Source organism: Daldinia caldariorum, assembly GCF_022478825.1.
Source record: "Daldinia caldariorum strain CBS 122874 unplaced genomic scaffold F4812scaffold_10, whole genome shotgun sequence".
NCBI classification, from domain to species: Eukaryota; Fungi; Ascomycota; class Sordariomycetes; order Xylariales; family Hypoxylaceae; genus Daldinia; species Daldinia caldariorum.
This window is the reverse complement of record NW_025953046.1, coordinates 340,633-367,845: the sequence shown is the minus strand read 5'-3', so window position 1 is coordinate 367,845 and position 27,213 is coordinate 340,633. Positions and strand designations below refer to the sequence as shown.

The 27,213-nt window shown below is 47.4% G+C and overlaps 5 protein-coding genes across 5 annotated transcripts; 2 read left to right on the top strand and 3 right to left on the bottom strand.

The window, feature by feature from the left end:
- Positions 1 to 304: 304 nt before the first annotated feature.
- F4812DRAFT_431159 (uncharacterized protein) lies at positions 305 to 2,705 on the bottom strand. Its single transcript, XM_047934412.1, has 2 exons — positions 2,088 to 2,705; positions 305 to 2,004 (listed from the first exon to the last, which is right to left on the bottom strand). The coding sequence occupies exons 1-2, from the start codon at positions 2,520 to 2,522 to the stop codon at positions 475 to 477; spliced, it is 1,965 nt and encodes a 654-aa protein (XP_047789406.1). The 5' UTR covers positions 2,523 to 2,705; the 3' UTR covers positions 305 to 474.
- Positions 2,706 to 2,899: 194 nt separating this feature from the next.
- Positions 2,900 to 8,182, top strand: F4812DRAFT_431158 (uncharacterized protein). Its single transcript, XM_047934411.1, has 5 exons — positions 2,900 to 3,457; positions 3,519 to 3,622; positions 3,680 to 4,673; positions 4,727 to 6,018; positions 6,072 to 8,182. The coding sequence occupies exons 1-5, from the start codon at positions 3,163 to 3,165 to the stop codon at positions 7,836 to 7,838; spliced, it is 4,452 nt and encodes a 1,483-aa protein (XP_047789405.1). The 5' UTR covers positions 2,900 to 3,162; the 3' UTR covers positions 7,839 to 8,182.
- A 1,095-nt stretch (positions 8,183 to 9,277) lies between these two features.
- On the bottom strand, positions 9,278 to 14,582 carry F4812DRAFT_48863 (uncharacterized protein). The gene is made up of 3 exons (XM_047939132.1): positions 13,598 to 14,582; positions 9,624 to 13,543; positions 9,278 to 9,566 (listed from the first exon to the last, which is right to left on the bottom strand). Exons 1-3 carry the CDS (start codon positions 14,168 to 14,170, stop codon positions 9,449 to 9,451), a joined length of 4,611 nt encoding a protein of 1,536 aa, XP_047789404.1. The 5' UTR covers positions 14,171 to 14,582; the 3' UTR covers positions 9,278 to 9,448.
- A 3,019-nt stretch (positions 14,583 to 17,601) lies between these two features.
- On the bottom strand, positions 17,602 to 22,013 carry F4812DRAFT_451428 (P-loop containing nucleoside triphosphate hydrolase protein; the record flags this gene model as incomplete). Its single annotated transcript, XM_047936207.1, has 2 exons — positions 17,602 to 18,101; positions 18,173 to 22,013. 2 exons carry the CDS (start codon positions 22,011 to 22,013, stop codon positions 17,602 to 17,604), a joined length of 4,341 nt encoding a protein of 1,446 aa, XP_047789403.1.
- Positions 22,014 to 23,606: 1,593 nt separating this feature from the next.
- On the top strand, positions 23,607 to 26,975 carry F4812DRAFT_431151 (THO complex subunit 1 transcription elongation factor-domain-containing protein). Its single transcript, XM_047934410.1, has 5 exons — positions 23,607 to 24,186; positions 24,247 to 25,065; positions 25,121 to 25,279; positions 25,331 to 26,221; positions 26,285 to 26,975. Exons 1-5 carry the CDS (start codon positions 23,911 to 23,913, stop codon positions 26,654 to 26,656), a joined length of 2,517 nt encoding a protein of 838 aa, XP_047789402.1. The 5' UTR covers positions 23,607 to 23,910; the 3' UTR covers positions 26,657 to 26,975.
- Positions 26,976 to 27,213: the final 238 nt, after the last annotated feature.

Here is a 27,213-nt window from a genome sequence, read left to right as displayed (position 1 = left end):
AGCTAGTCAAGACCATATAGCAACAGACTAACCCACTTGAAGAGCAGATAGGAATGAGGAGCAGAGGCTAAAACAGGTAGATCTAGAGTTGACTATTAGAATTGAAATCTAAAAAGTTGTAAACAAGTCCATGACTGCTATTCGTTCTTTCTCTGGTATAAACACCCTATAAACACCTACCCCTATAATTTGTTTCTACTGCAGGCGCAAACGCAAGAAGCACACGCGACTGCAGGACCAGCTGCTCGAACATATATATTATGGGAACCTGCGTTGAAGAAAGGAGACAGTTTTATGAAGCAAGGGGACCTACGCAAATATCATACTCATACATATAGATATAGATATACAGGCACGTCAAATAAATATATTCTCTTTTTCCGTCTAAAGGGGTATTTTAGCCTCATAAACCGTAGATATATAGTTGCAGTATATGTACATTGAAAAACGAGTGAAGGATCCAGGCAGCCATCACTATACTTGGGTAACGGCTTTCTCTTTAATGATCACCTCAAACGGTTTTTTAGGTCGCTTCAACGAGACATCTAGTTGTGTCTTATGATGACTACCATCTTCTTCGTCTTCACCTATTTCGCCTTCTTCATCTTCGACTTCCTCTTCTGGGACGAAGTTAGGGTCAATTGCCCTCATCTGTTCAAAATGGCGGACAACGGCCCTATTCAAATTATTTCGTCTTTGCGCAACCTCTGTCTCGATATCTAAGGACACCACCTTTTTCGATATGATAACATCGCTGGCGGCAATCATCTTCCGTGCTAGGGCTATGAGTTCTCGTTTCATGTTTGATTCTGGTCCATCGTTGCCGTACAACCTTTGAAGAACCACGTACTGTCCCCATACATTCCTGAGAGCTGTGGCAAGCTGATTGACCCACGCTGTCATCGTAGCCCCCCGGCGCTTTTTCTTTGATATATCGGCGTATATTTTCTTGGTGGCGTTGCACACGCGGAGATAGTTTCGTAGCGTTATTGGATCCGGTGTTCCTAGTTTGGCTGGCATAAGATCCAAAATGTGAGTGGCGTGGTCGAAGACAGCGCGGTTTAGGTTATTTCGCAAACAAGTGTTCATGGCTGTACGGAAGTTCTTAGGAAGCACCAACTTAGCGGGAATTTCCCGTAGAAGCTCAGCCGTTTGGGCGCTGTTCTTCCCGCGACGCAGGGCTATGAGCATGCGATGCCAATTGTTGGCGTCAGGAACAACGCCATGCTCCTTGGTGAAGATATCCCAATATCTTTGAGCCCTGGCTGTCTTTCCGGTTTTCTCAAGGGCAGTAAGAATCAAAGAAAGGGAGTTCCTCCCGGGAAGTGCGTGAGTATACGAGGGAGCGCCGGGAGCCAGGATCTTGCTGTCACCAATAGAGATAGCTGGCTTTGGGTCTGCGGTGCTCTCGCTAGGGCCAGGATCTGCGGCTTTACCAGCTTCTCCACTAATCGCCGGCTTATTTTCCCTTGGAATCATCATAGTTTGCTCTAGTAGACCTTCTATAGAATCAGCGTCATGCCAATCGCCCATTAGTAGAATCCATCCCATGGAGCAGACTAGTTCTTCGTCGATAATAATGTTACCCGCCCTCCACTTTGCTATAACTTCTTCCCATATGGCTTTGGCTCTTTGGACGGTTTTCGCCTTTGCTTTTGTAATCTGGGGAGTATCTACTTCTTGGGCACGGCCATACTGGCGCCTGTTAACCTTGCGCTGCAGAGCGTTCAAAATAATGGTATATGTCAGGTTGTTTGGCGCTCTAATACCTTCGTTGGCGGTTTGGACGATGGTAAACAAGGATTCGATATCTTCGGCATGTGCGCAGACCTTGAGAAGAGCGTTCAAATGGATGGTGTTGGGTTTCAGGCGTTCGTTTGCTAGCATGTTATTGTAGATTCTGATGGCTTCGGTTACGGCTAACTGTGGATGAGGCGAGATGGCGCATCCGTTGAAGATGGTCGTATATGTCTGGGCGTTTGGAAATTGTGCTCTCTTCTTCATCTGTGGACGTGTGAGCGGCATGAAGAAGGAAGAGAAGGAAGAGAACGATGAGAACGATGACGGTGGGAATGGTAAGAGCTGACCTCGTTGAATAGTTTGATCCCAGCATGAAGTCTGCCTTGTCGCATTAGATGATCGATCAAGTAATTCCAACTGACCGTCACCTTCGTGTCTTTACTGGCTTTTCTCGTGATAAGGAGAGCATCTTCGAATTGATCTTTCTCTAACGTTTTCTTAACATGATCTGCAATATGCAGCGGATCTTTTAAATACTGTAATTGCTTATTGGCAGCCCATTCTCGTGGAGAGACCCGTCCGCTCGGCTTCGCATGATGCCCGTTATTTTTTTGCTTCGAACCCTCGAATGGCGCAGCGACTGTGGCATATTTTCTTCTATGTCGACGGGAGAAAGCTGGGGTGTAGATAGGTCGTATTATCGCAAGGCTATTTTGCAGGCGAATAGTATGGTTGATTAATGTAGAGAAGGCTTTTCTCGTACACGATTGACAAGCCAGCATAATTTCTCGCTTTACAAGCGCTGTAAAGGCACTAGTAACTCTATATGAATAGGATTGGCGTTTTGACTTTTTGATAAATTCGAAGTTTGTCGCATGCGCAAAAACAATTCAACTTATTATTCACTTATGAGGTTTTGGATGCGGGCGTTTATCCTTATCGATAAAAAAAGTTTAAAGTTTTACTGTTAGGTGTGACGTTAAGGTTCCAAAGTCGCGGGCAGATCTTTCGATACGAAGATACCCCGCTAAGTGGGTCAGACACAGGAGGTAGTAGGTACTTTACATTGTAAATGATATGCTATGTACATATGTACCTCTGATAAGGATTCGCGAAAACGCGTTTGTTAAATGGTGGCTCGCGCGTCGCGTCTCTCACTAAAAAAGGTACATCGTGTTTTTAATTGATACCAAGGTCCAAAGGTCCAATCGATGCAGTTGATTTTATAATTTTACGATTTTACTCTGTACCTCTCTCCACATTTGCATCCATCCATTTACACGCATTTACACACAATCCATTTTCGACGTTGAACACCGCCTACACTTTTATCCTCTTCCAATCTGGGCATGATTTATTCCTTATAGCATCTATTCAACACTCTTCCATATTACCTTGCCTTCCCAGTTAAAATAAAATAAAATGTCCAAGTCACTCAGCAAGCGTAATAAGCTTGCCGAGTTAAGGGCTTTACGCGCTGCTGGGAAGAAGGTTTACGACTCTTATGAGGTCCAAGAAGATCAAGATTTATACGAGGAAGTCGACGAAAATCAATATAAAAAAATCGTTCGCGACCGTCTGAACCAAGACGACTTTGTTGTCGACGACAATGGCGAGGGTTACGCCGACGATGGACGAGAGGAGTGGGATCGAGTGCATACTTATGAATCCGAGAGCGAGGATGAGGCATTGCTTGGAGGAAAGCCTCGCAAATCAGGTATTAGAGAATCACAATATTCACCTTGCTTAAGCATGCTTGTATACTTACCCCGTGCTAGATAAGAAGAAGCGCGACGAGGAAAAGGCAAAACGGGACGCCAATGACCGTGATATCAGTGAATATTTTATGAAGGGCCAAGCTACCACTCAACAAAAACCAAAGGTATAACCTGACCTTCGGCTCCGTTCTACTTGTTCAAAACTGATATTAGTTGCCTAGGCTGTGAAAACCGAAGACGATGAAAGGTTTTTAGCCGATTTGTTAGGCGAGGTTGATGCGAACATACCTGTTCCAGCGTCGCGGGCTCCAAAGCGAAATCGATCCCCCGAGCGACGACGAGCTCGTGTTCTATCTCCTGCGCGAGAGAATAAGCAGCCAGCCACCAAGAAAGCAAGATTAAGCGAAGAACGGTCATCCCCTGCGCCTCAAGCACAAGAGGACTCTATCGATGACGATGGATACCTCCCGCCTATGGACGATGATGATCTCCTACCACCAGCGTCCGACGTACTGATGAGCGACTCCGTTCCTGTTCCCTCGTCCCCCACAGCAAAAGTTGTCGCGCGTATGACCAAAGTTAAGGTAGAGCCCGTAGAAGAAGAAGACGAAGAGATGATGGAGGTCTCTCATGCCGGAACTATAAAGACTGCTAGTGTGAACTTGTCTGCATCGCGACCTATCAAAAAGCTGGCCAAACCTGACCCATACCCTACTCCTGCTAGCTCATCTCCAACAAAAGCTGCCGAGACCGATATTGACTCATCGTCGTGGAACAATCTCACGGATAAGCTAAATGTTGTCAGCAGCTCGCTCCCTGAAACCAGAAGCATCGGCAAGATCGATTACAAGGACGCCATCGAGGAGGATGGTAGCCTCAATATGTTCTGGACTGACTATACCGAGGTCAATGGTTCGCTTTGCCTATTCGGAAAAGTCTTAAACAAGAAAACAAGCACCTATGTGAGCTGCTTTATCAAGGTTGATAATATTTTAAGGAAATTGTACTTTCTACCTCGCCAATATCGTCAAAAGAACGGTCAGGATACGAGCGAAGAAATAGAAATGACAGATGTCTACTCGGAAGTAGACGAAATCATGACTAAAATGAAGGTCGATATGCATAAAATAAAGCCCTCTACCAGAAAATACGCTTTCGAACTCCCTGGTATCCCGAAGGAAGCGCAGTACCTGAAACTATTATACCCCTATACGAGTAAGTAAATTCGACGTCTTGTTTTTACATATTTACATGCTAATATAAACTAGAACCTCCAATCAACCCCGAAACGACTGGCGAGACATTCTCTCACGTTTTTGGTACCAACACTGCATTGTTCGAACAGTTTGTGCTGTGGAAGAACATAATGGGTCCGTGTTGGCTCAAGGTAAAGGATGCCGACTTTGGTGCTATCAAGAACGCCTCCCACGCCAAACTTGAGGTCCTTGTCAATGATCCTGATACAATCTCCCCAATGAGCGACGCTGATAACTTGGATGCACCACCCTTAACTCTTATGAGCATTGCTATGCGGACCATTTTCAACGCCAAAGACAACAAACAGGAGATACTTGCGATCAGCGCTCGTATCTATGAGAATGTCTTGCTTAGTGACACTACACCCGCAGAAAAGCTTCCTTCTAAAACGTTTACGTTGATGAGGCCGAGTGGATCAGCATTCCCCCTCGGATTCGATAAACTGGCGATGGGTAGGAAAAAGTCGCTCATCAAGCTGGTGAAGCAGGAATCCGAGATACTATCTTTCTTCTTAGCGCATATCGATCTTATCGATCCCGATGTGATCCTTGGTCATCAACTGGAAGGTGTTGACTATAGTATCTTGCTGAATCGATTACACGAGAAGAAGACACCCCAGTGGTCACGGCTTGGGCGATTGCGCAGAGCAGCATGGCCAACATCCATAGGAAAAACGGGTGGTAATGTATTTGCAGAACGCCAGCTTATGGCTGGTCGCCTCCTATGTGACCTTGCCAACGATGCTGGCAAGTCAGTCATGTACAAGTGTCAGTCCTGGAGTTTGACAGAAATGTGCAATATCTATCTCGGTGGAGATACCCATAGACGACATTTCGACAACGAGGCGGCTCTGAAGACATGGGCATCCGACAAGTCAGGCTTGATGGATTATATAACCCATATGGAAGCAGATACATATTTCATCGCCGCTCTGGCTTTGAGCACACAGATGCTACCTTTGACGAAAGTTTTGACGAATTTAGCGGGTAACTCGTGGGCTCGAACGTTAACAGGTACTCGAGCTGAGCGCAACGAGTACATTTTGTTGCATGAGTTTCACCGCAACAAGTACATCTGCCCCGACAAGCAGTTTTTCAAGGGACGACCTAAAGCTGAAGAGGAGAACAATGAAGAAGAGGCCACGGAAAGTAAAAAGAAGGATAAATACAAGGGTGGTCTTGTTTTCGAACCGGAGAGGGGGCTCTATGACAAGTTCGTATTGGTTATGGATTTCAATTCTCTTTATCCTTCCATCATCCAGGAGTTCAATATCTGCTTTACAACGGTCGAACGGAGCTCACTTGTAAGTCTGCGTACTTTCTATGCATACGAACTAGTTGCTAACACTCGAGATAGCCGGATGATGAAGATGCTGTACCGGAAGTTCCAACGCAACAGGAACAAGGCATATTGCCGAGACTTATTGCCACTCTAGTCAGCCGGCGACGATCAGTAAAATCACTGATGAAAGATAAGAACGCTACACCTGAGCAGCTCGCCACATGGGATATTAAGCAACTTGCTTTGAAGTTGACAGCCAATTCTATGTACGGTTGTTTGGGATACACCAAGTCTCGTTTCTACGCAAGACCTCTTGCCATCCTTACAACGTATAAAGGTCGTGAGATCCTCCGAAGCACCAAAGAGCTTGCCGAGTCCAAGTCTCTCCAGGTTATTTATGGCGATACCGATTCCGTCATGATCAACGCAAACGTTGAATCGGTTGCTGAGGCACTAAAGGTCGGTCAGGAGTTCAAGAAAGCCGTCAACGAGCGATATCGTCTCCTAGAGATCGATATCGACAACGTATTTAGACGCATCCTGCTCCAGGCAAAGAAGAAGTACGCGGCTATCAATCTTGTAGAAGTTCCTGGTGGCAAGTACATTGAGAAGATGGAAGTGAAGGGTCTTGATATGAAACGCAGAGAATACTGTGGTCTGTCAAAAGAGATCTCTTCCCGTCTACTTAACGAAATCCTATCTGGCGACGATACTGAAGTTTCCGTCCAACGCATACACGAATATCTGCGCGAGGTCGCAGGCAAAATGCGAGAACACGCTGTTCCTGTGCCGAAATACATCATCTATACGCAGTTAGGTAAGGCGCCAAAGGAGTACCCGAACGCGGACTCGATGCCACAAGTCCAGGTTGCTCTTCGAGAAATTGCACGGGGAAACACGGTCCGTCGCGGAGATGTCATCTCGTACGTCGTGACTGGAGACAGCAAAACGAGCTCAGAGCCTGTTGCAAAGCGCGCATACACGCCACAAGATGTAATGAAGCCCGATTCCGGTCTCAAAGTAGACGTCGAGTGGTATATCGGCAAGCAGATTTTCCCACCTGTTGAGCGTCTCTGCGCCAACATCACCGGAACATCAACTTCCCAGCTTGCCGAACAACTTGGTCTCGACATTCGTCGCTATACAAACAACTCAACTTTTAATCAGTCAGGATCTAACGACCATGAAATCCACCCTCTTGAATCTCAGATCCCCGACGATGTCCGCTTCCGTGACTGTGCTCGCCTCTCCCTACGTTGTCGGAAGTGTAAAACCTCGGCGCCATTCGAAGGCCTGCTATCCTCGGAACAACCTGAAAATCGCGTCACGCCGCAAGGTGTTACCTGCCCGTCGTGCTCGGCACTCATTCCCAACCTTAGCATCGTGGCACAAGTTGAACGGGCCGTCCGCAACGAGACGGCGCGATACTATGAGGGCTGGCTCGTGTGCGACGACGCATCGTGTGGCAATCGCACGCGCCAGATGTCGGTCTACGGCACGCGGTGCATGGGCCCGAAGGGTCTGGCGTCGGGCTGCCTCGGCCGCATGCGCTACGAGTACGGCGAGCGCGACATCTACAACCAGCTCGTATACTTTGCGTCCCTGTGGGACGTGGACAAGGCCCGCGCCAAGGCAAACTCCGGTGCTACTGGTCTAGGCGGACAAGGTAACGCCGGCAGCTTGAACGCCGCCGAGAAGGACAGGGTCCTCGCTCTCGCGGAACACAACCGCACCCGCTTTACCACAGTCAAGGGCGTTGTTGATAAATACCTCGATAAGTGCGGGCGCCAGTGGGTTGCCATGGACACGTTGTTCGGAAAGCTGGGGTTCACGGCTGCTTAGATTAAATAGACCCCCACCATCAAGGGGATTAGTTAGGATATATATTAGGTACCCATGACGGGATGAAGGGTTGGCCAGTAGGCTTATAACATAGGAGGCTAGGTTAGGTAACCTAGCTAGACCTATACATAATAGCGGCTGGCGTTTCTGGTTTAGGATACTGTTCTTCATTGTGCTGCTTTATTTGGTCTTAGGTAGCTCAAGAGGTAGTCATAGTTAAACACTGCATGGTAATGGTTTATAATGAATCTAAATACGTATATCGTTCATTCGGAATCATACTTGTCTTTCTTACCTGTATGTAAAGACCTGTTATTATACATCACCCAGACACAGCATACATGAATAAGTTATTGAGATGGTGTCTTTGACTTGCAGTTTTATATCACGGCTCAGTTACTCTTCGCGCAGTATTTACTACGCAACTTGCATCCTACAATCAAGATCGGAGATGAAATCATAACGTTGTAGATCTATTAGCTATCGCTAACTAATGTAAAAACGGGCAACCTGATTTCTACCTCGTATAAATGTATGATCAGTAGCTCCTATTTTTGCCCAACTTTACCCTTTCGGCGACGAGCGATAATCGAGGGAAAAAAGCCATAACTACCACCATGCGCCGACCAGCTCCCGAAACTCTTCGGCAACCTATACTAAAGTCGCAGCATATTTACCTCAAGCAACATCATCTCATCTCATGTCACCTCTATCATAGCTAGGTTAAGAAGTTATAAGAAGGTTGCTCAATATATCAATTTTTGCGGCTGTCACTGGCTTGCTTTCTAAAAATTAAGAATCTCGTCAGGGGAAGGGAAAATGAAACATCTCCCCTCCTTATCGTAAGTTGTACTCCCTGCGTCCGTTTGGCACTGGTCGACCCTCTGCGTACCTACTGTCACATCAAGTCGTTATGTAGCCACAGGGCTGAGAAACCCTTGAGCAACCGTCCGCGACAACCTCCGTCCATTCATCCCTCATGCCCCTCCCCCTGCCCCCTCCTCATGACTTGCAAACGAAAGCACCTAGCAAGGAACAGCCAGCGGTCAACCGTGACCAAAATTCCAAATGCAAATCAAGAATACACAACCAATTCTCTTGGTTTCCGCCGTCTTGCCAGACCCCGAACGACCGGATCCGCATTTGCGCAACTTAATCCCTAAAAGTTGGCGACAGCCGCGCTCTCAATGCCCTTTCCCCCTCCTCGACCGGGCGCCTATCGTCTGTATCGGTTTCGCCCGCCTTTGTTCGTCATGCGACCATCGTTGACATAGTGCTAAGAACGTTGCTCGTACGGTGAAAAAAATGATTCCTGTCGAACACCCCCTATGATTTGTCTTGTGCCGATAAGAATCAGGAGAAACGTAATGAAACACAGATTTACGGAAAAGAAGTGAAGGATCTCGGGGAATGTCGTCTTTATGGTGACTGGTCGTGGGAAGGTAAAGTCTATTGGGCGCAAGGTATCATAATGAAAAGGAAACCTGAAACTTTTGGAGACACATTTTAGAAACCCCCGTAAATGCAACGCAGTAAGTCCTGTGTCCTAGTCTATGCACAACGATGCAACCGCAAATGCAAGACGTTTCTATCATCATAGAAAACGGATTTTAACTGCTTCCCTTTTCGGATGCAGCTGCGTTGTCCGGAACAACCTTAGTAAGAGCGGGCGACGCCGCGGTAGATGGGGGCGACGCTGGGTGATCCGAGTCCATGTTGGCAAGTAGACTAGATAGCGAAAGTTAGCAATTTCGTGATTTAAACTTATGAGTGATGGAAACTTACCCGAACGAATTCGTGCTGCTTGGCGCCTCCCTTACTGGAGGAGTTCCAGTCCTGGATGAGGCACCAGAATCCTCGGCTCCTCTGCTAAGCGAACCACCAGGGCCCAGACGACGGCCGCTGTTACTACGAGAGTTAAGCATCGACACGGGTCCCAATGTAACGTTTGAGCTTGGGGTGCGGTTCGCGCCACCCTTTAGACGGCGCAGGTCATCCATACCGACCTGGTTTTGCGCTTGTTGCGCATAGCCTGAGAAGTTCCTAGCATCACCACGGCCTAGCTGCGCTCGTCCAGGACCACCTCCAGGACCTCGTTGAGTAGTTCGTGCCGCCTCAGCAGCCTTCTGTGCTGCTGCGGCCTCAGCTTCCGCACGAACTTCTTCAAGAGTCTTAGGACCCTTATTAGCCTCCTTGGACACCCAATGGGCCTTTCTCAGATCGATCACGTCCATGAGCATGAACTTCAATCGGCTAGGTAGATCGGGAAGGTCGATCATGCCCTGGATTCTAGCGAAGTAAGCGTCCATCATGACCCGACCCTTGTCTGTGGAGTCCAGATTGGCACCGATAGTTCGCAACAGCTTGGAAAGAGATTCGACCTCGGCTTCGTCAGGAACACCACTGTGGTCAACAAGTTTCTTGACACATTCGTGCATGATACGCTCAGTGAGCATGCCCAACTTGTAAAGTTCACCGATGAACTGAACCAAACCAAGTCCACGACGTTTAGCGGCAGCGGCGATGTAGTATTCTTCAGAAAGCATGGCGGCCTCGAGCGTCTTCTTGTCCTCTCCTTCTTTCGGCTCCGGTAGCGAAAGCTTCCATCCGCGTTCGAATTCTTCTTGGCATCGGTTTAGAAGGTACTTCCTGAATAGTGCACCACCGCTAACGACCTGGCCATTTCGGTCTTTAATATTCTCGTCTCTAATGTCTGCGCTCATTGTCTCCAGCATTCTCTTACAGAATTTGGCATACATTGACGCCCAGTGAGCCTCATCAGTAGCCTTCTCGAAAGTGAGCTGGATGACTTGACGGAGAGTCCTGCCGTCAGTCTCGTCCTTGGATTGACCAGCAATTTGGAGGATCTGGTCCGAAATTCTGTCGAAATTCTCAGGTGTCATCTTGTTCAAGGCAGCCTTGACTTTACGTTGAACCATTGAAGGATCAAGCAGTCCGCCTTGCGCAGCCGGGGCAGCGGCGCTAGCTTGTGCGGCTTTGGCAATGCTGGTCGGCTTCCAACCTGTCGACGAGGTACTGAGAGCTTCTATCTTCATACCTTGCGTGAGAGGCATAGTCTTAGCCGCCTGAGCCTCCACCTTGGGATTGAAAGTGCTTTGTTTGCTAGCATTCCGACGACTTCCTTGTCGTGGAGAGTGGGGCATGCTCATGTTAGAACTGGACGGCTGTCGAGCCATTTGGTTACCACCGGGGAAGGTTCCACGGAAGCTGCCAATGGCATTCATTGGCGGTCGCGACATTGACTTCTCGGAGCTCATTCCGAATCGCTGAGCGGACGTCGTCCCGGGGGGTAATGTTCGACCATCAGCAAAGAAGGAGCCGAAAGTTGTTGTGCCAGGTGCCCCAGGTCTCGAAGGCTGTCGACTGGATAGGCCGGCTGGCGTTCGAGCAGACCCAGACCGGTTACTGTCGCTATCGCCGATGAGGGTCTTGACTTGCTGGTGGAAATCAACAGAGGGTTGCTCCGTGAAGACCTTCTGGAATTGCATTAAAAAGGCGGAGTCATACTTGAATGATGTTCCCTTCTTTGTGACAGCAGCATTCAAAGCAGGGTTCGGTGATTGAATTCCTGCAGGATAAAGATCGGCCCTGATGGAGCTTGAACCTAGAAGCCTAGCTGTCTTAAGAGACTGAAGCGCCGCGCTAGGTTGAGCAGGTTCAACAGACTTGGTGTTAATGGGAGCAAGGTTAAGAGCAGCTGGCTTAGGGCCACGTCCACCTTGCGCGGGTTTAGTAGTTGCAGTTGAAGGCTTGTCATTGAGAGAAAGGTTGGCCAATTTTGCTGTAGTCTCGCTTGTCGATGGCGCATCTGCTTTCTTTTCATTCTCGCCTGACTGCTGAATGAGGGCCTGAACTGATAAGTTAGAGCCTTCTTGGGCCCGCTTGCGCTCTCGCTCTTCCTCGAGGCGTTCCATTTCAGCCTCAGCTTCCCGAAGCTTGCGATCGTTCTCAGCAGCGTTAGCCAATCTTGCCTCTTCCTCGGCCTTCTTCTTAGCAGCTTTCTCGGCTTCGACCTTGATACGGCGCTCCTCTTCCTCCTTTTCGCGCTTCGCGTCGGCTTCTTCCATCTCGCGAATAATACGTTCGAGCTCCTCCTCGTCCGGTTCATCACTGGCTTTGGGCGCTTCCTCTTTCTTCGAAGCCGCCTCTGCTGCTTCACGCTCCGCTTTCTCCTTCTCTTCAGCTTCTTTACGCGCCTGTGCCTCTTCAGCAGCCTTGGCTTCTTCTTGAGCCTTCTGCTCTGCCTTTAGACGCTCCTCTTCTTTGGCCTTCTCGGCAGCTGCCTTGGCTTCTTCTTCCTCCTTAGCCTTCTCTGCACTGGCGGCCTGCTTCATCTTCTCCTTGAACTCATTTCGTACTTCTTCGGCCGTCTTAGAGTTGCTTACACTTTCGGCTCGCGAGTGAGCAGGTGTACCAGTTCTTGGCGTTCCTGTTTTCGGAGCAGGAGGCGGGGTAGAGGAAACTACAGGTGGCGTCTTGGACTGCTGATGACTCGGGGCAGGCGACGCCGGTACCTTTACTTTGCTTAAATCAACCGGCTCTCCGGCCGCATTTCTGATGATGACAGCCATGCTCTTTTTAGGCGGGCGATTGAACTGAGGAGACGAGACCACAGCTGGCTTGATCTGGGCAGGTTGAGATTGGGGCGTTCCTTGGGCGACAATCGGTGCCTGGCTCTGACCAGTGCTCGATGCGGGACGGTGATCCACGGATACCTGTGAAGAGTTACGAGACATCGGCTGCCCTCCTGGGGCGTTATACGGGCCTGGGGTGTAAGGCGCCTGATAAGCGGGGATAGGGGACTGGCCTCCGTGAGCCATTGGGTAGACTGGATATCCAGGCATATGCATGCCTGGTCGAGGGTCAAACTGAGGATAGAAAGTCTGGTGTACGCTGGTTAGTAACCTGTCAAAATTGCCACTCTCTGGTGACAGATCAATTCGAGCTGGATTTGGCGGAAACGACTGGGCAATGGGGAAAGGGTGTTGCAAGGGGATGACTGGAACTTCTCCAGGATACGGCATTTCCGTCTTGTTGAATGATGAAAATCCATGATGCCGTGAACTATCTGCGGCAAATCGCTGATCTGAACGCTTACTATAGCGTCGAGACTTCTGACTAAAGTCTTGGTGCTCATTGTCGTAAGAGTCTGTTCGCCGATGATTCGAGAACTTTTCAGTCTCGCGACGGCTTCCTCTTCTCTTACCGACTTTGAGATACGAACGTTCTTGGTTAGAAGGAAGGAATGAACTGGGGTGCTTTACTTGTGGTACTTGTCCTTGGCCCATAGGAGGACCAGGAGGGTAATAGAATGGTATGCCACCGGGAGGCATGTTCTGGGGGTGGTGTGGCATTGCCGGTGGGAGCGCCGGACTGCGGTGTTGCGGCGGAGGAGTTCCGAACTGCTGCTGGCGAGCATTTCCAAAGTTGGGTGCTACGCCACCTCGTCCGGAGTTCTGGGGGCCCCGGTTGTAGGAGTTGGGGGGGTATCCCATAGGTTGCTGGTGATTAAATGAGTTGCTGTACCCTCGGCCGCGGCCTGAGGACTGGAAACCGCCCCGGCCCATGTGTGGATGACCCTGATTACTCATATCGCTAACATTCGAACCTCGTCTCATATGAGGCGAGTGCGATCCTAAGGAGTTCGGGTCCTGGGAAACAGAGGTGGCTCGTATGTGAGAACGCTGTGTATGTTAGTAAGTGATCGATCGAGGTTGCAAATGAAGGCTAGTACTCACGTCGTTATCAGGGAAGCTGCCAAAGGTCATACCCTGTTGGGCAGTTCCGGAAGGAGGCCGTCCACCGCTGGCAGAAGGTTGCGGAATAGGTGACGGCGAGTTTTGGGGTGAAGTTACACGAGGATTAGCGCTGTCAGGAATGGGGATGGGAGCTGATCCAGGCTGAGGAGAGCTGTGCAGTACAGCAGGTGACTCTTGAAAACCAAATTTGATGTTCGTCTTTCCTCCTGCAGTTCCACCGTTCGTCGAATAGTTGTTAGGACCGTTAGCGCTTATAGTTACAGAACTCTTTCGGCTGTGGTCAGCAAGCCCGTTGGCGTTGGATGTACCGTGTGCGACGGGAGGGACAGTAGGGATGGCCGGCATGATGTTGGGTCGGCCGTTCATAGGCGATATTGAAGACGACTTAGCATGTTGCGGCGCAGATCCTGAGGTTCCAGCCGCGACAACAGGTGCGTTTGAACCGGTAGCAACCACCGGCGTCGCAGATGGCTTTTTTGCTGCGCCGGCGGCAGAAGCGTACGACGGTGTCGTGGAGTTGTTAGACGCCGGGCCTTGGTTAGGCGAAGTCATAAGTGACAATATAATGACGCTACGAGAGCTGGAGTACGTGTACTTGGAGATCGGTTCTTAGCACTGCGTTGGGAATCGGAAGTCTTTCTTTCGCGCCTAGCTACTTGAAAGAAAGAGACGCAATCGCAAAGCAGACGATCGAGGGAGATGGAACAATCGAATATCAAATCCGAATTGAAGACTGCAAGAGCGGATGATGCAGTCAATCGTAGAAGTGAATGACGATCTCGCTTTGGCGAGGTAGGGTTTTCGTCAATTAAATTAAGGTGTTGCGTGTTTGGTCGTTGTCTTTTTCTTTTTCAGACTGACAAAAACAGAGAGTCAAGCGTCGATAACGAAGCCCGAAATCTGTTCGTGAAAGTGATTCAAAAGAAAGAAAAAGAGGATGGCAAACGGGGTATCTATCAGCGGAATAGAAAAGAACGTCGTCGATATAAATAAGAGGTAGAATCCTGTTGGGGGATTAGGACGAGAGGATAGTGGATTTTTGACTTTTTTTTTTTTTTTCGAGGTTACGGGCACGGGCGCTCGCGCAGAGTCCAGTCAAAAACTATCTCGTTGCGGGTTGCGGAGAGGTAATTAATTGAGAGGAGATTGATTCCCTGTAAAGAAATACAAAGAATGCAAGGAAATTCCGTCCTCGATGGAGATGTCAAGGAGGAGAAAAATTACAACCTTCAGAAGGGGATCTCTCTTCCTGAGGTTGTGTGGTTGATCTATGATCAAAAAGGTGGTGCAGGAGAGTAAAAAAAAAAATTACGATGGGAATTTCTGGGAAGGGTAAAGAAAAAAATGGCCTTCGGGTTTGCGACTGGGTCCTATCTCTTACCACACAATTAGGTACACACGCACCACACGCCCCTCCCCTCTGGGGCACTCAGGTAGTAACAAACCTACACTAATGGGGGCAATGGGTGCCTGGAGACTGAGCCGACAACTTGCACTGACGCTGTAAGATAGGCCCACCTTTTTAGAAATAATCAGCCCAGATATGTACTGTGGCGCAAAAGATATGCCGTATCAGTACTTTGTTTTTCTACTAAAAACACACAGTATTCTTCGTACCTGCCTGATATATTTGATGATGAATAGGTACTTAAAACACGTCTCTTTTATGTATCATGTCACTAGGTACAATGTACGGAGAGCTTGTGACCCCTCAACTCCAAAAACCAATGCGTTTTTAGCATCTATTTGAATTTATATTCCATCCCTACCGAATCGCACAAACACATCAGTTTTAACGGTTTTACAATGTTCACGGGCAGAAACAATTCCAATAAAGAAGCAGTTCAAGGGTGGATAGCGAATGTATTAGGGTATCAAGACATCTATAACTAGGATAATGGAGTAATGGAGGGGTAAATAGAAGTAACGATGAGATTGGAATATAACAACTCCAGAGTCCAGGCTTAATCCGTTTTTCCCCCTTCTTCGAAGGTACCTAAGTCATGTACCACCACCACCTTAGGTATTCACTTTTTTTATTGTGTGCAAGAAGATGTGGATGCATAACAGATACATTGGCTTAATATGAATGTATGTAGGTTATGTAATCGTCTATTGCGTCAAGTCAGTATCTACTTAAGGTAATAGATGCATCGTATGTATCATCCCCTTGTCTCCTAAATCCGAGTTTACCTAAGGTTATTACAGTTTATTATATCATTAAACCGTATTCCTTGATTCGCTTCATGACCATTTGGCCTCCTTTACCGTACACGAATTATACAAGAGTTGAAATTTAAGAAAAGAAAAATTAAACAGTAACAATAAATAATCAACGACCGTAGTTACAATCATCCTCCCCCAGCTCAAACGAAGGCACACTAGTGCATACCTAACATAGTATATCTCCTAAAGTTCTTAAGCTAGTAGTGAGAGTCTTGACGTGCCTTCTGTTAACTTTCAAGAATGTTAGGTTTTTAGGGCTTGATTGGCATCCACCCAAGACTGCCTTGAGGTTGTTTTCTTATCCGGCCCTTCGTTTCTCTCAATACGTTTGTCAGACCAGGTAACTTTTCCCCAGCTAGCAACCCGAGCAGAATCACAGAGTCACAAACGATAAATCAGTGGATTCACATAAAAAACAATATATCTAATTAAGTACCTATACCTACCTAGGTAAACTTAGCGGTTCGCTTGCAAACCAACCGAAGAACGACCTTCCCAAGCAGTGCCGACTAAAATCAACCCGACCTACCGGTCTTCTCATCTGTGCATCACCACGTTATCTTCTTTTCTCTTCTTATCAATTAGAACTCTTTTAAGCTTCCCTCGCCTCGCCTCGCCTCTATTGTAAATCAAGCTAGGTACCGTATAATAAACATACGAGTACATATCCCGCATGCGTGATTGGGCAGACATGGACAACGGCATAGCCGTAGCATGTCAGATGTGCACCTACAACAAGATTTTTGACTCACCACACGAAATCACTCATACATACCTAGGTACCTAAGGTAGATGACGCAGTTTCGAAGTAAGCTAGAAGAAAAACGTGGCGTGGCGTGGCGTGGCGTGACTATAGAATTTCGACGGTTCTCTCACTCTGCTTTGGTCTCGGTGCAACGAGTCGGAATCCTTCTGGAAATCGGGTCTTATATTTATTTATTTTATGTGGTGCCATTCATACCTCTAGCGTACCTTCTGCGTACATACTAGGTACATACATACCTCCTACCTAGGTAGGTACAAGGTATGTAGAAAACCGGCTCTAACCAATGTCACGGACGATTAGGGCAAAACCATGACGCTGACCTATGTACTAGGTATGTATGTACTTGGGCGGGCACACACATGCACACACACACAAGAAACACCGGGCGGGTCATCTAGGTAAAGAGGTAATAAGTAGTACCTAGCAGTACCTAAGCCTATAGATTAAGTACCTACCCTACTATAGTAGATAGAGCCTTTGGTGGTGGTGGAAAGCCCTCCCCCAAATATAGTATAGCCCTAATGGAGTCAAGGGTTTGCAGGGCTGACAATTTGGCCGTCATCATTGGTACGTTAACCATTAACCAGCACCGGTTGGAAGGCGCTTCCTAGGGCTACAAGTTAGCAACGGATAATTCGCGCTTACCACATTACCACAGGTTCGTCCCGCTTGTGAAAACCCGTGGGGAAACGAGAGGGTTAGACTTCCATATAGACAATAGGAGGTAGGTAGCATTTCCGCGATTATGTACCTAGGTACATACGCCCCCTTTATGTTATAAACAAAATCATTATTAACTTTTCACAAGCCATCCCAAATGTCCAGAGGATTACTTGCATCGTCGTACCGCGTCGAAAAAAAAATTACCAGGAAGCTCCTTATACATTATGAGGTAGGTTTAGGTATACCTCATTTACCCTGGAGTTAGGTATCATCCACGGCCTCGTCCATTGTCTCATCTATGTTCCTTTTCAATTGGTCCATTCTCCGATCATGCCTCCTCGACCTCAATTCTACCGTCTGGTATCTCCTCATCGACATTAACACCTTCATCTTGATCTTCGTCGCTCTCGCCAACATAGCCAACCTCATCTTTCTCTGTAACAGGCTGCACCACTTCCTCAGGTGGATCAACCGTCTCTAGCAAGCCGCGCTCCGCATTTAACTGTTTCATCCTTGTCACGGCCATCTCGTAGACAAACTGGCCTAGATGTTCAACACCTTCCATTACTGCTTCACCAGGTACAGTCGTCCCGTCTTCTTCAGCCTGAATGCGCTCAGAGGGCCACATCTCCCCAGTTGCAAGCGTAAGTTTATCCGGCCGCTGAAGCAGTAGCTCGAAAGCTGGGCGTAGCTCGTAGCACGCCTCGAAAATCTCTCTTCGGCCAAGAATATATAATCCGAGTCGGGCACGAGAGAGCGCCACAGTCAAGCGTCGAATATCTCGAAGGTAGCCCACCCTCGACGTGCGCGTAAGCGAAAGAATAATATCTATTCGTAGTTAGAAATAGTGGTATTTAATAAACAACTAACAATAAATAATAAAATTCCAATTTACTCACAATCGTTTTGTTCGCCTTGGTATTTATCGACAGTAGTAACTATCTTAGGCAAACCGAATATAGAATTTCTTGCGCATCGGTAGGATAATACGTCCTTGATAAGAGCCCGCTGACCAGCGTAGGTGGCAAGGATACTGATCTTGGAGGCGGGGTACCCCAAAAGTCGCATGTATTGATATATAGCAACTGCGTATTCTGCTTCGCCTAGATTCTGAATGAAATGTGGTGTCGGTTCCACTTCTCCGCTGCCCTTGTAGTCGGGAACATTGATGAATTGGTAATCATATTTGAACCCAGCATTGGCGGTTTGGAACTCCTTTAGGCTCTCGACATGCGGTAGGTTTCCTAGGTTGGGATATCTCCATTGGTATAATGCGGCAATGGATGGGCGGGCACGGCCTTGCTGATCAAGTGTGATAACAGGCACTCCCAGGCGGACAAACCGAGAAAAGAGGGACTGCTCAAGGTTGGCATAATGCCTAAAGGCGAGACTCTGGATGACGGGAGAATTCTGGTAGTGGTCGCCACAGAGAACGACCCGTTGTAGAGCCATTTCTCCCCCTTCAGGTGTTTGCATAGCCAAGGGAATGAAACTCTCAACTTCGGTGATCTGGGCCGCCTCCTCCATGACTACGTTGTCGTAGTGAAAGCCAAGGGAGGCTATTTCAGTTCGGCGCATCGCGGCGTGTGTTGATGTCATGGCAATGATCCGAGCTTCGTTCGTTAGAAGATAGTTGGCCTTGTCTCGGTCTCGTCGTAGAATCTCAAATGGTAAGACATCCTCAAGCTCGGAGAAGATTTTTGAAATATGATGGTAGCAACCATTGGCTATATCTAATACGACTTCTCGGTCGCCCTCTGGGGGGAACAGGGGTTGGGGCGCATCAGAAAAATAATTATGGAACGGGAAGGCTTCAATGATATCAGTCGCCGATGACTCTTCTGATTTGATTACCTCAGTGAACTTAGCCCAGGCGGGCTTGATATAAACGGAATTGAAATATCCCGCGGTCTCGGCGGAGTTCCCGTGGGCTCCAGGAGCACCTATACTTGCAGCTAAACGATTTACTTCCTGGAGGTAACGGTCTCTGATCTCAAGGAAAGACTCGACCCGTCCATGCTTACTAAAATTTCCATCGGTATCGAGGTCTTCTTCTCCGTGCCCAAGACGAAGGAGATGTCGTTCATCGATGTCTAAGGCCACAATCTTCGCAAATAACTGATTAAGAGCTTGGTTAGAGTGGGCAATAAGTAGTGTGCGCTGCTCGGGGAAGTTGTGGTATATGTTATTGATGATCTGCGTTGCGACGTCTGTTTTGCCCGTGCCAGGCGGCCCAACAATTACAGTAAGGCCCGGTTGTGTGCCGGATATGATCGCATCAATCTGAGCAGGTGTGAAACGGACACTATTCAACTTCGGGGCATCGACGGGATATGGACCAGTATTAGGCGGCTTATATGTAGACACATTGTACGTCTCGATCTCGGATACGAGGGCAGGCTCGGTATCTCTTCTTCGCTTCTTAGAGGCTTTGATCGTTTTCTCTTCTGGGGGCTTATCCACTGACTCTAGCACATAAGGAGGACCGAAGCTCGCAGTCACATTGAACCCTGGCTCAATAGTTTTCCCAGGTAGACTCGCAACGAGGTGTTGCCAGTCCAGAAACGTATCCCTAAAATCGAGTTTTGCAATCCGGTTCGGCAGATGCTTATACGTGGCGCCGGCAGGATCTCCATAGCCAAGGAAGCTCTCATGTAGCCAGGATGCTAAGGGGACTTCCGATAAGCATAAGCTACGAATGGATTCTAATACCGGTTTGAAGTTGTTTTCTCGGCCACTTCGTCGAACGATCAAGTTTATTCGTTCGTATACGTCCGGTTTGCCTTTGGAGACTCGATCCAGATCATCTTTGTAAGCCTTCGGATCTAATCGGAGTTGCAGCCTTCGCGTTGGAGATCTGTTGTGTCCGTTGAAGTAAGCGGTAGGATCTCTAATAGACTTCCCTTTATCATCCATGACTTGGGCAACTTCGGCAGCCCGCACAGATATCAGTCCTAACTTTTGTGCTTCAGAAATCGTGGACGTATTTCCGTTACCAATGGCTTTCGATACCGATGCGTCCACCGCAACGAGAAATACTACATCATCCGGACGTAACGAATCCCAGTCCCTTCGAATATTGTCAGCAAGGCGCCGGACGTCGAGCGAAACTTCAGCATTAACAGCAGAAGGCTTGTCATCGCCAACGCGTGGTGGCACAACTTCAATGATAGAAGGCCGAGATATGGGCAGAGCCATTTTGGAAAAGCCGGTGAATGTAGTCTCTCCTGGACGTTTCGACTCTGGCCGTAGCCGCCTCAACGCATCACTAATGTCTTTCCTAATACCGTAGAAAGCTTCACACCGGTAAAGCACCAAGGCCCTCCAAAGAAAATCACCCACTGATAGGTATTGTAACTTGAGCTTTGGAAGTGCAAGTGGCTTAGACCCGTCATAATTGTCTGTCCTCAACAATTCTTGGTCGAAGAGGCTGTCTTCGGTCGGGAGAATATTCATATCTTGAGCAACTTCCTGGAACGTCTTGCGCTTCTCATAGGTCGATAAAAGAATTTCCATCAAAAATGGCCGGTCAATAGTGACTTGAACCGATTCTGGGTATTCTGTTCGTAGCTCGAGCAAAGTAGCAAGCCTTTGGATCTCCTCATCTGTCAGGATTTCAAGTAGATTTTCCAGTTCGCTCCTTTTATCTATGGATCCGTAATTGGATAAAGCTAAGACAGTTAGCTTTTCCTTGAAATCTCGCAGGGCAGTTCGCTGGAGTTTCGCAAGCTCGGCACAATGCCGATCGTACGCTTCTGTTCGACTATGTTGAGCCCCCGTCTGATCGTCTATGGTGAAGTGAACATAATGACTTAGTAGGGAATATTGATCACGGAGTAAAGCGTTTTCTTCGTCGTTGAACATCGGGGACAGCCGTAGAGCAGGCAAGATATGTAGGTCCTGAAGTAAAGTGTTGACGTATCGTCTGGTTGGAAGTTGACTTAATAAGTCGGTGATGAACTCGACGAATCGTTGGCAGTAAAGCACATGCTCCTCCTTTCTCTTCTCATCGTAGAGCAAACGTAGAAAGTCTAGTGTTAGAGTATAAAGCCAGGCTCTCTCAAATCGTAACCGAGCCTTGGTCGCGTCATCTGCCGAGTCGTACCTCTTGCCTGCGGCCTTCCATGCTTTTTTGAGCTGCGGATTTTGACTTAACTTGCTTTCTCGTTTCGACTCGGTGGAAAGATTATGCCATATACCTATAGAGACCAACGGAGCACATTCCTTTCTCACGCTTGCCCAATCGAGGCTCTGGAAGGCATGTGTGGTAAAACAGAGTAGGTGAGTTCGTATTGGTAGAGACAAAGTCTGGTCGAGGGTCATAGAGAGTACGCGGGTGAATAAGCTCGAGAACTCGGCTGGGTGTTCTTCGAAGATACTCCATGTTTCAAGCCTTTCCCTCGCTTTAACGTTCGTAAGCAACACTATCAAGAGGACGTGGAGGTTAGACGAGTCCTCGGAATATCCAGGCCAAAGGTAACTTTCGAGAGTCTGTAATCCTTCAAGCACCAGTAACAACTTGTAGGGAAAACCATCCTTCTCGAGCACATCCCAGATATCGCGTTTCAGCACCTCGTTCTTGACCTTGACTCTCTTAGCTCGCTTAGTAGTTTTCAGCCAGTGCTGCCTCGCAAGCTGGGCAAACTCAGTCTCGCCCTCCAAGTCGGCGATGGTTGGTCGCGGTTCGGTACCGCGCGACTTGGATTTTGCATCGCTTTTCAATCTTTTGGCGGTCGGCATGGCTAATAAATTACCCTGGCGGTAAGCCGAGGAATTCTATGCCTTGCTTTATGACCTATAGCAAGGAGGGTTGTGAGGACATGGAACTGTTTAACTTATTAGATGTTAGCTAGCTAATGTTAGGTATGTTAAGATAAAGAAAGTCAGTAGTACAGCACGTTACGGCGCAAACATTTACTTTCTCAGCCTTGTCGCGTGTACCTAGTTGTTGATAATCCATACGTATTTTTTATTGCATAATCCATTTTTTTTTCCTTTGCCTGATCCACCCCTGCTTTCCATGTAGCTTGTACCTAGGTACAGAGGTCATACATGAAAGTGGAGATGGTACCCATCGAAACGGTTCTTGGCAACCTTAATTTTATCATGTCACGTCCCGCAGCATCTTCCTCTGGTTTAGTTGTCTTACAAGAATTATCATAGGCAGGTAAACCCGATACTAAACCACCTAAGTTTAAGAGTTACCGTAAGGATATGGCTTCTTTTCCTTTTTCTCTTTTCCTTTTTTTTTTTTTAGATTTCCTTTCACGGTTGCTAAAGTAGCCCGTATAGATGTTATAGTGTGTAAAACGTCTTTATGTTATACCTTATCTCAGGCTCAAGAGCCTAAAGTTTTCTCGTCGAGTTCCTGAAGCCGATTTATACCGCGAAGCATCCTAAATGGTAGCAGCAACTTGCGCCAGTGGTCTACATCAATAGGACGTAGTAACAGGTTGTCAAGGCTAATCGCTTGTGAAAGCTGAACGTAGGTAACCATGAAACCAGCTCCCTTAGCAGTTAACATGCATAAAGTTAAACTTACCTAAGGTATGCCTTTTGCAAAATTTGCCCCTATAATTTGAATTCAGTTATAAATCCAGGAGCTCCTCCCAGATATCTAGAGGAGTCCCGGCCGTTCTCGAGGGAAATATCTCCCGGGGGATGATAAAGCCTAGTTGAATGATAGCATTCTGACTATACACACTGCCCTCTTCGAATCCACGAGGTGGAGTATCTGTTAGGAGTGATGTAGATGTACGCTGTGGCGATAGGATTTGCTAAAAAAGAATCTCCTTTCCTATAACAGCCCGTCGAAAGACACTTAGGATGCCAGCTATGCTCCAAGAAGACAAACAGCCTAGCCTCTCCAGCAGCAACCCGCAGCGTGCAAAATCAGCCTATCCCTGACGTAGGTGGTGCTCCTGCCCTGGACACAGGCTGCTTCAACACAGCCTGGGGAATAACATACTGGATACAGGTTGTTCCAACACAACCGACGGACGGACACTTCAGTCATTTACTATTGAAAAATCAGGGGTAGACACACAAGACAGACACTTGCCTCCTTTCAGTTAGATAGGTAGGTACCAAGATAAATATGAAAATAGGAAGCCTCGTTTCTTGCCAAAAGATTGGAAAAGGTAATAAATACGTGATGTTAGTGGTAGAGTACATTAGAAAAAAAATATTAATAAAATGCGTACCCTCATGTATTAAGCTTAGAATTTACCTAAACCGTTAGTGGCTTAGCGTTACCTGTATCTGAGGAAGTCTCAATGTACTGTGTACTGATGTACCTATATCTCAATCAGAAGTTCAGCCTTCTTCTTTCATATTCAATATTCAATCTATTATTCCCAAGCTCAACAACCTACAGCCTTAACAAAGACTACATACACCATAGAGAAACCCCCTATTGATTCCAAATAACGAACATTGAATTTATTGATCCCAATGCCCGTGTTATTAACATGATTCACCGATTTCTCTGCGATTATTCATTTATCTGTTTGTCAATCGCCCACGCGTTTCTTTATTAATATCCAACAACGTACGCATTCGATTCGGCTAGAACCTCGTATATCCAAGACTTCGATCGATAGATACTTTTAACTACGGAACGACAACAAAGGTTACGATGCCTTCAGCGAATCATTTAGATCACGAAGTGCCCCAGGTAAACGCCTTTAAGGCGCTCCTGAGGGACGCTCTAGTTCATGCGCAATCAGTGAAGCCGGTTACGACGATCGAGCCTCCACTGACTAAGGCTGACTTTGAAGATTTACTCGTCCAACTTCCCTCGATATTTCCGTGTGCTTCCCCTGATTATATTTCCGAGAACCTACAGTCCGAGAAAGCTCGTCAATATGCCGTTGTCGAAACCGCCGCGCGAAATGTGTTTAGCAGCTTGGTTGTCAGTAGCAAATTCTTCGACATGTCTCTCTCCTCTGTTGGGCGCTGACCTTTTTTTCAGGCTGGGACATCGATCGATTCCCCCGAGTTTGTTCAAATCTGGAACCTCTTCGACTTCCTATCGGTCCTGTCCGATAGCGAGCAATGCGATGCTGCCCTCCTTTTCTGGCTTGTAGAAGAGCTACTCGACAGCCAAACGACCGAAGGATGTCGGAAGATATTCGACTTCCTTGAGTCCCGAAGAGAGCAAATAATTGCACGACACTTAAACTCCAAGAAGCTGGTGATTCTAAGGTCTTGCAATGATCTTCTACGTCGACTTTCGCGCGCCGAAGACACGGCGTTTTGTGGTCGAGTCTTCATCTTTATGTTCCAATGCTTTCCTTTGGGCGATAGGAGCTCGGTGAATTTGCGTGGAGAATATCATGTGGAGAACGTCACAAGTTTCGAAGAGACCCCAGCTGAGCCAGACGACTCGGCGGATAAAATGGTCGTAGATACGGACGCCGACACTCCCAAAGATGGAAAAGAGGAGAGCAAATCAACGGCCAAGGCAGTCTCGTTCGACTCTAAGAACAAACCGATGTCCGATAAACCCCTCGATACGAATGCTCTCTATCCTGTATTTTGGTCCCTTCAGCACTACTTCAGCCAGCCCACAGCCCTCTTCGATCCTGCGAACTTGGCGAAGTTTAAGGCTGGTTTGGAGGCCACCATGGCTGCATTTGATACAGTCGCAAAGCTTCAGAGAAGCACAAAGAGCTCCGACGAGAGCAAAACAACATCCCTGAAAAGAAAACATGGAGAAATAGATGACGACCTTCGCAGCAGTACAAATAATCCTAAGTACCTTACGAGCAGGGAGCTTTTTGAATTAGAGGTACGTGGTATACCTTACAAAACCTAGCTGATAAACCCCCATCTAACTATTATAGATGAGCGATCTATATTTCAGGCGTCATATTCTTATACAAGGCTATATTGTCTTGGAATTTCTTTTATCACTCACCCCTCAAGCTAGAGCAAAGCTTGCGAAGATAAAAGTTCAGAACAGGTCAGTGATATACGGTGATAAAAAGTTGGGAGAAGAAGATGTAAGTCCACTTTGAAACGTTGCAGATTCATGTATCATTAACCATTATCAGGCAAAATGGGTGACGGCCATGAAGGATAGGATAATCCTCTATATGCAAGCCGATAGTGATGGCTACTTCTTCCATCGTGTGATTGAGAGCGTGATCTCAAGAGACAAAAATTGGGTTCGCTGGAAAGTCGAAAGTTGCCCACCTATAAAGCGAGATCCTCTTTCCGCTGCTGATTTTGCGGAGGGAAAAGCTAGCGCGAAGCGCATCGCAACTAACAAGAGGCTGCGCCCTGTACCCATGGGATCGCTCTCCCTAGATTTCTTAAAGGAAGAGGATAGCGAGACGGCAATGGAGAAATTAAAGGATCCAGCAAAATGGAAACTTCCTGATCTAAGCGTCTTTAAAGAGAAGATAGCTGCGGATGACCTCGACCTGGATTTTGCAAATAGCGAGAAGGAGAAGTACGAGATACTCGAGGCAAAAGCTAGCAAGACTTGGAGAGCCCTCAGAATTGCTCGAAAATCAAAACTTTCCGTCTTGGATAAGATCGAGGATTGGCAAAAGGTCGACGTCATATTTCAAGAGCAGTCAGAGTCAGAAAAAGCTGAAGGAGAAACAGCTAGCAGCGACAAAATGCCGGAAGATAGACGAACAATTATTTTGACAGGACCGGGCAAAGTCGGTAAATCGACATTATTCTCGATGCTCCTGGAGAAGAATGAAGGTGTATTCGGAAGAGTCGTCCCGCATACTACCCGGGCTCCCAAGGACGGAGAAGTCCAAGGACAAGATTACCAATTCGTAGATGCTAAGGAGTTCAACACTATATTGGACGGAGATTACTTTATCGAGTTCGTTGATCGAGATGGAGTCCAGTACGGAACGCATCGGAAAGCCGCCGAAGCCTTAGAGGAATCTGGAAAAGTCCCTGTCATCCTTTTAGACCTCGAGGTGAGTCGAAACCCACTCTACGTATACCATATATAAACCAGGTTTTACTAACCCTACCCCAAGCGTGCTCAAATGGCCAAAGAAAATGGTTACTCTGCTCGGATCATCTTCATCGCGCCGCCCAGCATCGAGGAACTAGAGGCACGGCTGAAGAAGGCTGGCGTAGCAGAAGAGGACATACAAGGCATGCTCAAGACGGCCCAGGAGGATATCGAGCATTCCAAATCTGGGGAAATATACGATGCGATCATCACGAATGACAACTTAGAAGAGGCGTACAAGGCCCTCGAAGCATTCATCTATAAATCGGAAGCGGAGGCACACGGCGTCAACGGCAACGGCAACGGCAATGAAAACGGTGATGGCAACGAAATGCCTGCGGCCGACGACGTAGCAATGGAAGATGCGGCAAATGGTCAAGATACGTCAACATAAAGAGTCGACTATCTCGTTCGGATGTTTTCACACGGACGCGGGTGAGATTGGGGACATGGCACGAATGAAGTTTCGAGGGATGGGGTATGATATGTGTTAGATGGAAATCACGCCGTCGATATCTATCCCTGGGCTAGGTGCGTCACTTTAGGTACCTAGTTTTGGACCCGACCAAGAGGTATGCTGTACAGAAGAAAAAGGGGGTCATGTTCGAATAGACGTGCTATTAATAGTCATTGAAGATACCCATATAATTAAGCTGATTAAGAGTCTTGAGATAACTTATAATGTAAACGTGATCAGCGTAGGAAATAAAACTGATTGTTATTTATAAATTAAATCCAGACCATTTCCCGTAGACAGGTATTTTCTAATCTCAGACGTCTAAGCCAGACTGGTTCAACAATTAGAAATAGATCAACTTAGGTTAGGCAACCGTTTACACAGCGGGGGGGGGGGGGGGGGGGGGGGGGGGGCATTATTTTTGTGGCCTAATTTAAAAACCCATAACATGTTAATTTTAAACAACAGAGAAAAAAAAAAAAAAAAAATGTGGA

What these genes read in the sequence shown, in the direction of transcription:
- F4812DRAFT_431151 (XM_047934410.1), top strand. Translation starts at nt 23,911, where the DNA reads ATGCCTTCAGCGAATCATTTAGATCACGAAGTGCCCCAGGTAAACGCC. An exon ending in ATGTGTTTAGCAGCTTGGTT is followed by an intron (nt 24,187 to 24,246) that starts GTCAGTAGCAAA and finishes CCTTTTTTTCAG; the next exon opens with GCTGGGACATCGATCGATTC. An exon ending in TCATCCTTTTAGACCTCGAG is followed by an intron (nt 26,222 to 26,284) that starts GTGAGTCGAAAC and finishes CCCTACCCCAAG; the next exon opens with CGTGCTCAAATGGCCAAAGA.
- F4812DRAFT_48863 (XM_047939132.1), bottom strand. Translation starts at nt 14,170, where the DNA reads ATGACTTCGCCTAACCAAGGCCCGGCGTCTAACAACTCCACGACACCG. An exon ending in GCAGCTTCCCTGATAACGAC is followed by an intron (nt 13,544 to 13,597) that starts GTGAGTACTAGC and finishes TAACATACACAG; the next exon opens with CGTTCTCACATACGAGCCAC. An exon ending in AGCAGCACGAATTCGTTCGG is followed by an intron (nt 9,567 to 9,623) that starts GTAAGTTTCCAT and finishes TTCGCTATCTAG; the next exon opens with TCTACTTGCCAACATGGACT.
- F4812DRAFT_431158 (XM_047934411.1), top strand. Translation starts at nt 3,163, where the DNA reads ATGTCCAAGTCACTCAGCAAGCGTAATAAGCTTGCCGAGTTAAGGGCT. An exon ending in CCACTCAACAAAAACCAAAG is followed by an intron (nt 3,623 to 3,679) that starts GTATAACCTGAC and finishes TTAGTTGCCTAG; the next exon opens with GCTGTGAAAACCGAAGACGA. An exon ending in ACTATTATACCCCTATACGA is followed by an intron (nt 4,674 to 4,726) that starts GTAAGTAAATTC and finishes AATATAAACTAG; the next exon opens with AACCTCCAATCAACCCCGAA.
- F4812DRAFT_431159 (XM_047934412.1), bottom strand. Translation starts at nt 2,522, where the DNA reads ATGCTGGCTTGTCAATCGTGTACGAGAAAAGCCTTCTCTACATTAATC. An exon ending in GGATCAAACTATTCAACGAG is followed by an intron (nt 2,005 to 2,087) that starts GTCAGCTCTTAC and finishes ACACGTCCACAG; the next exon opens with ATGAAGAAGAGAGCACAATT.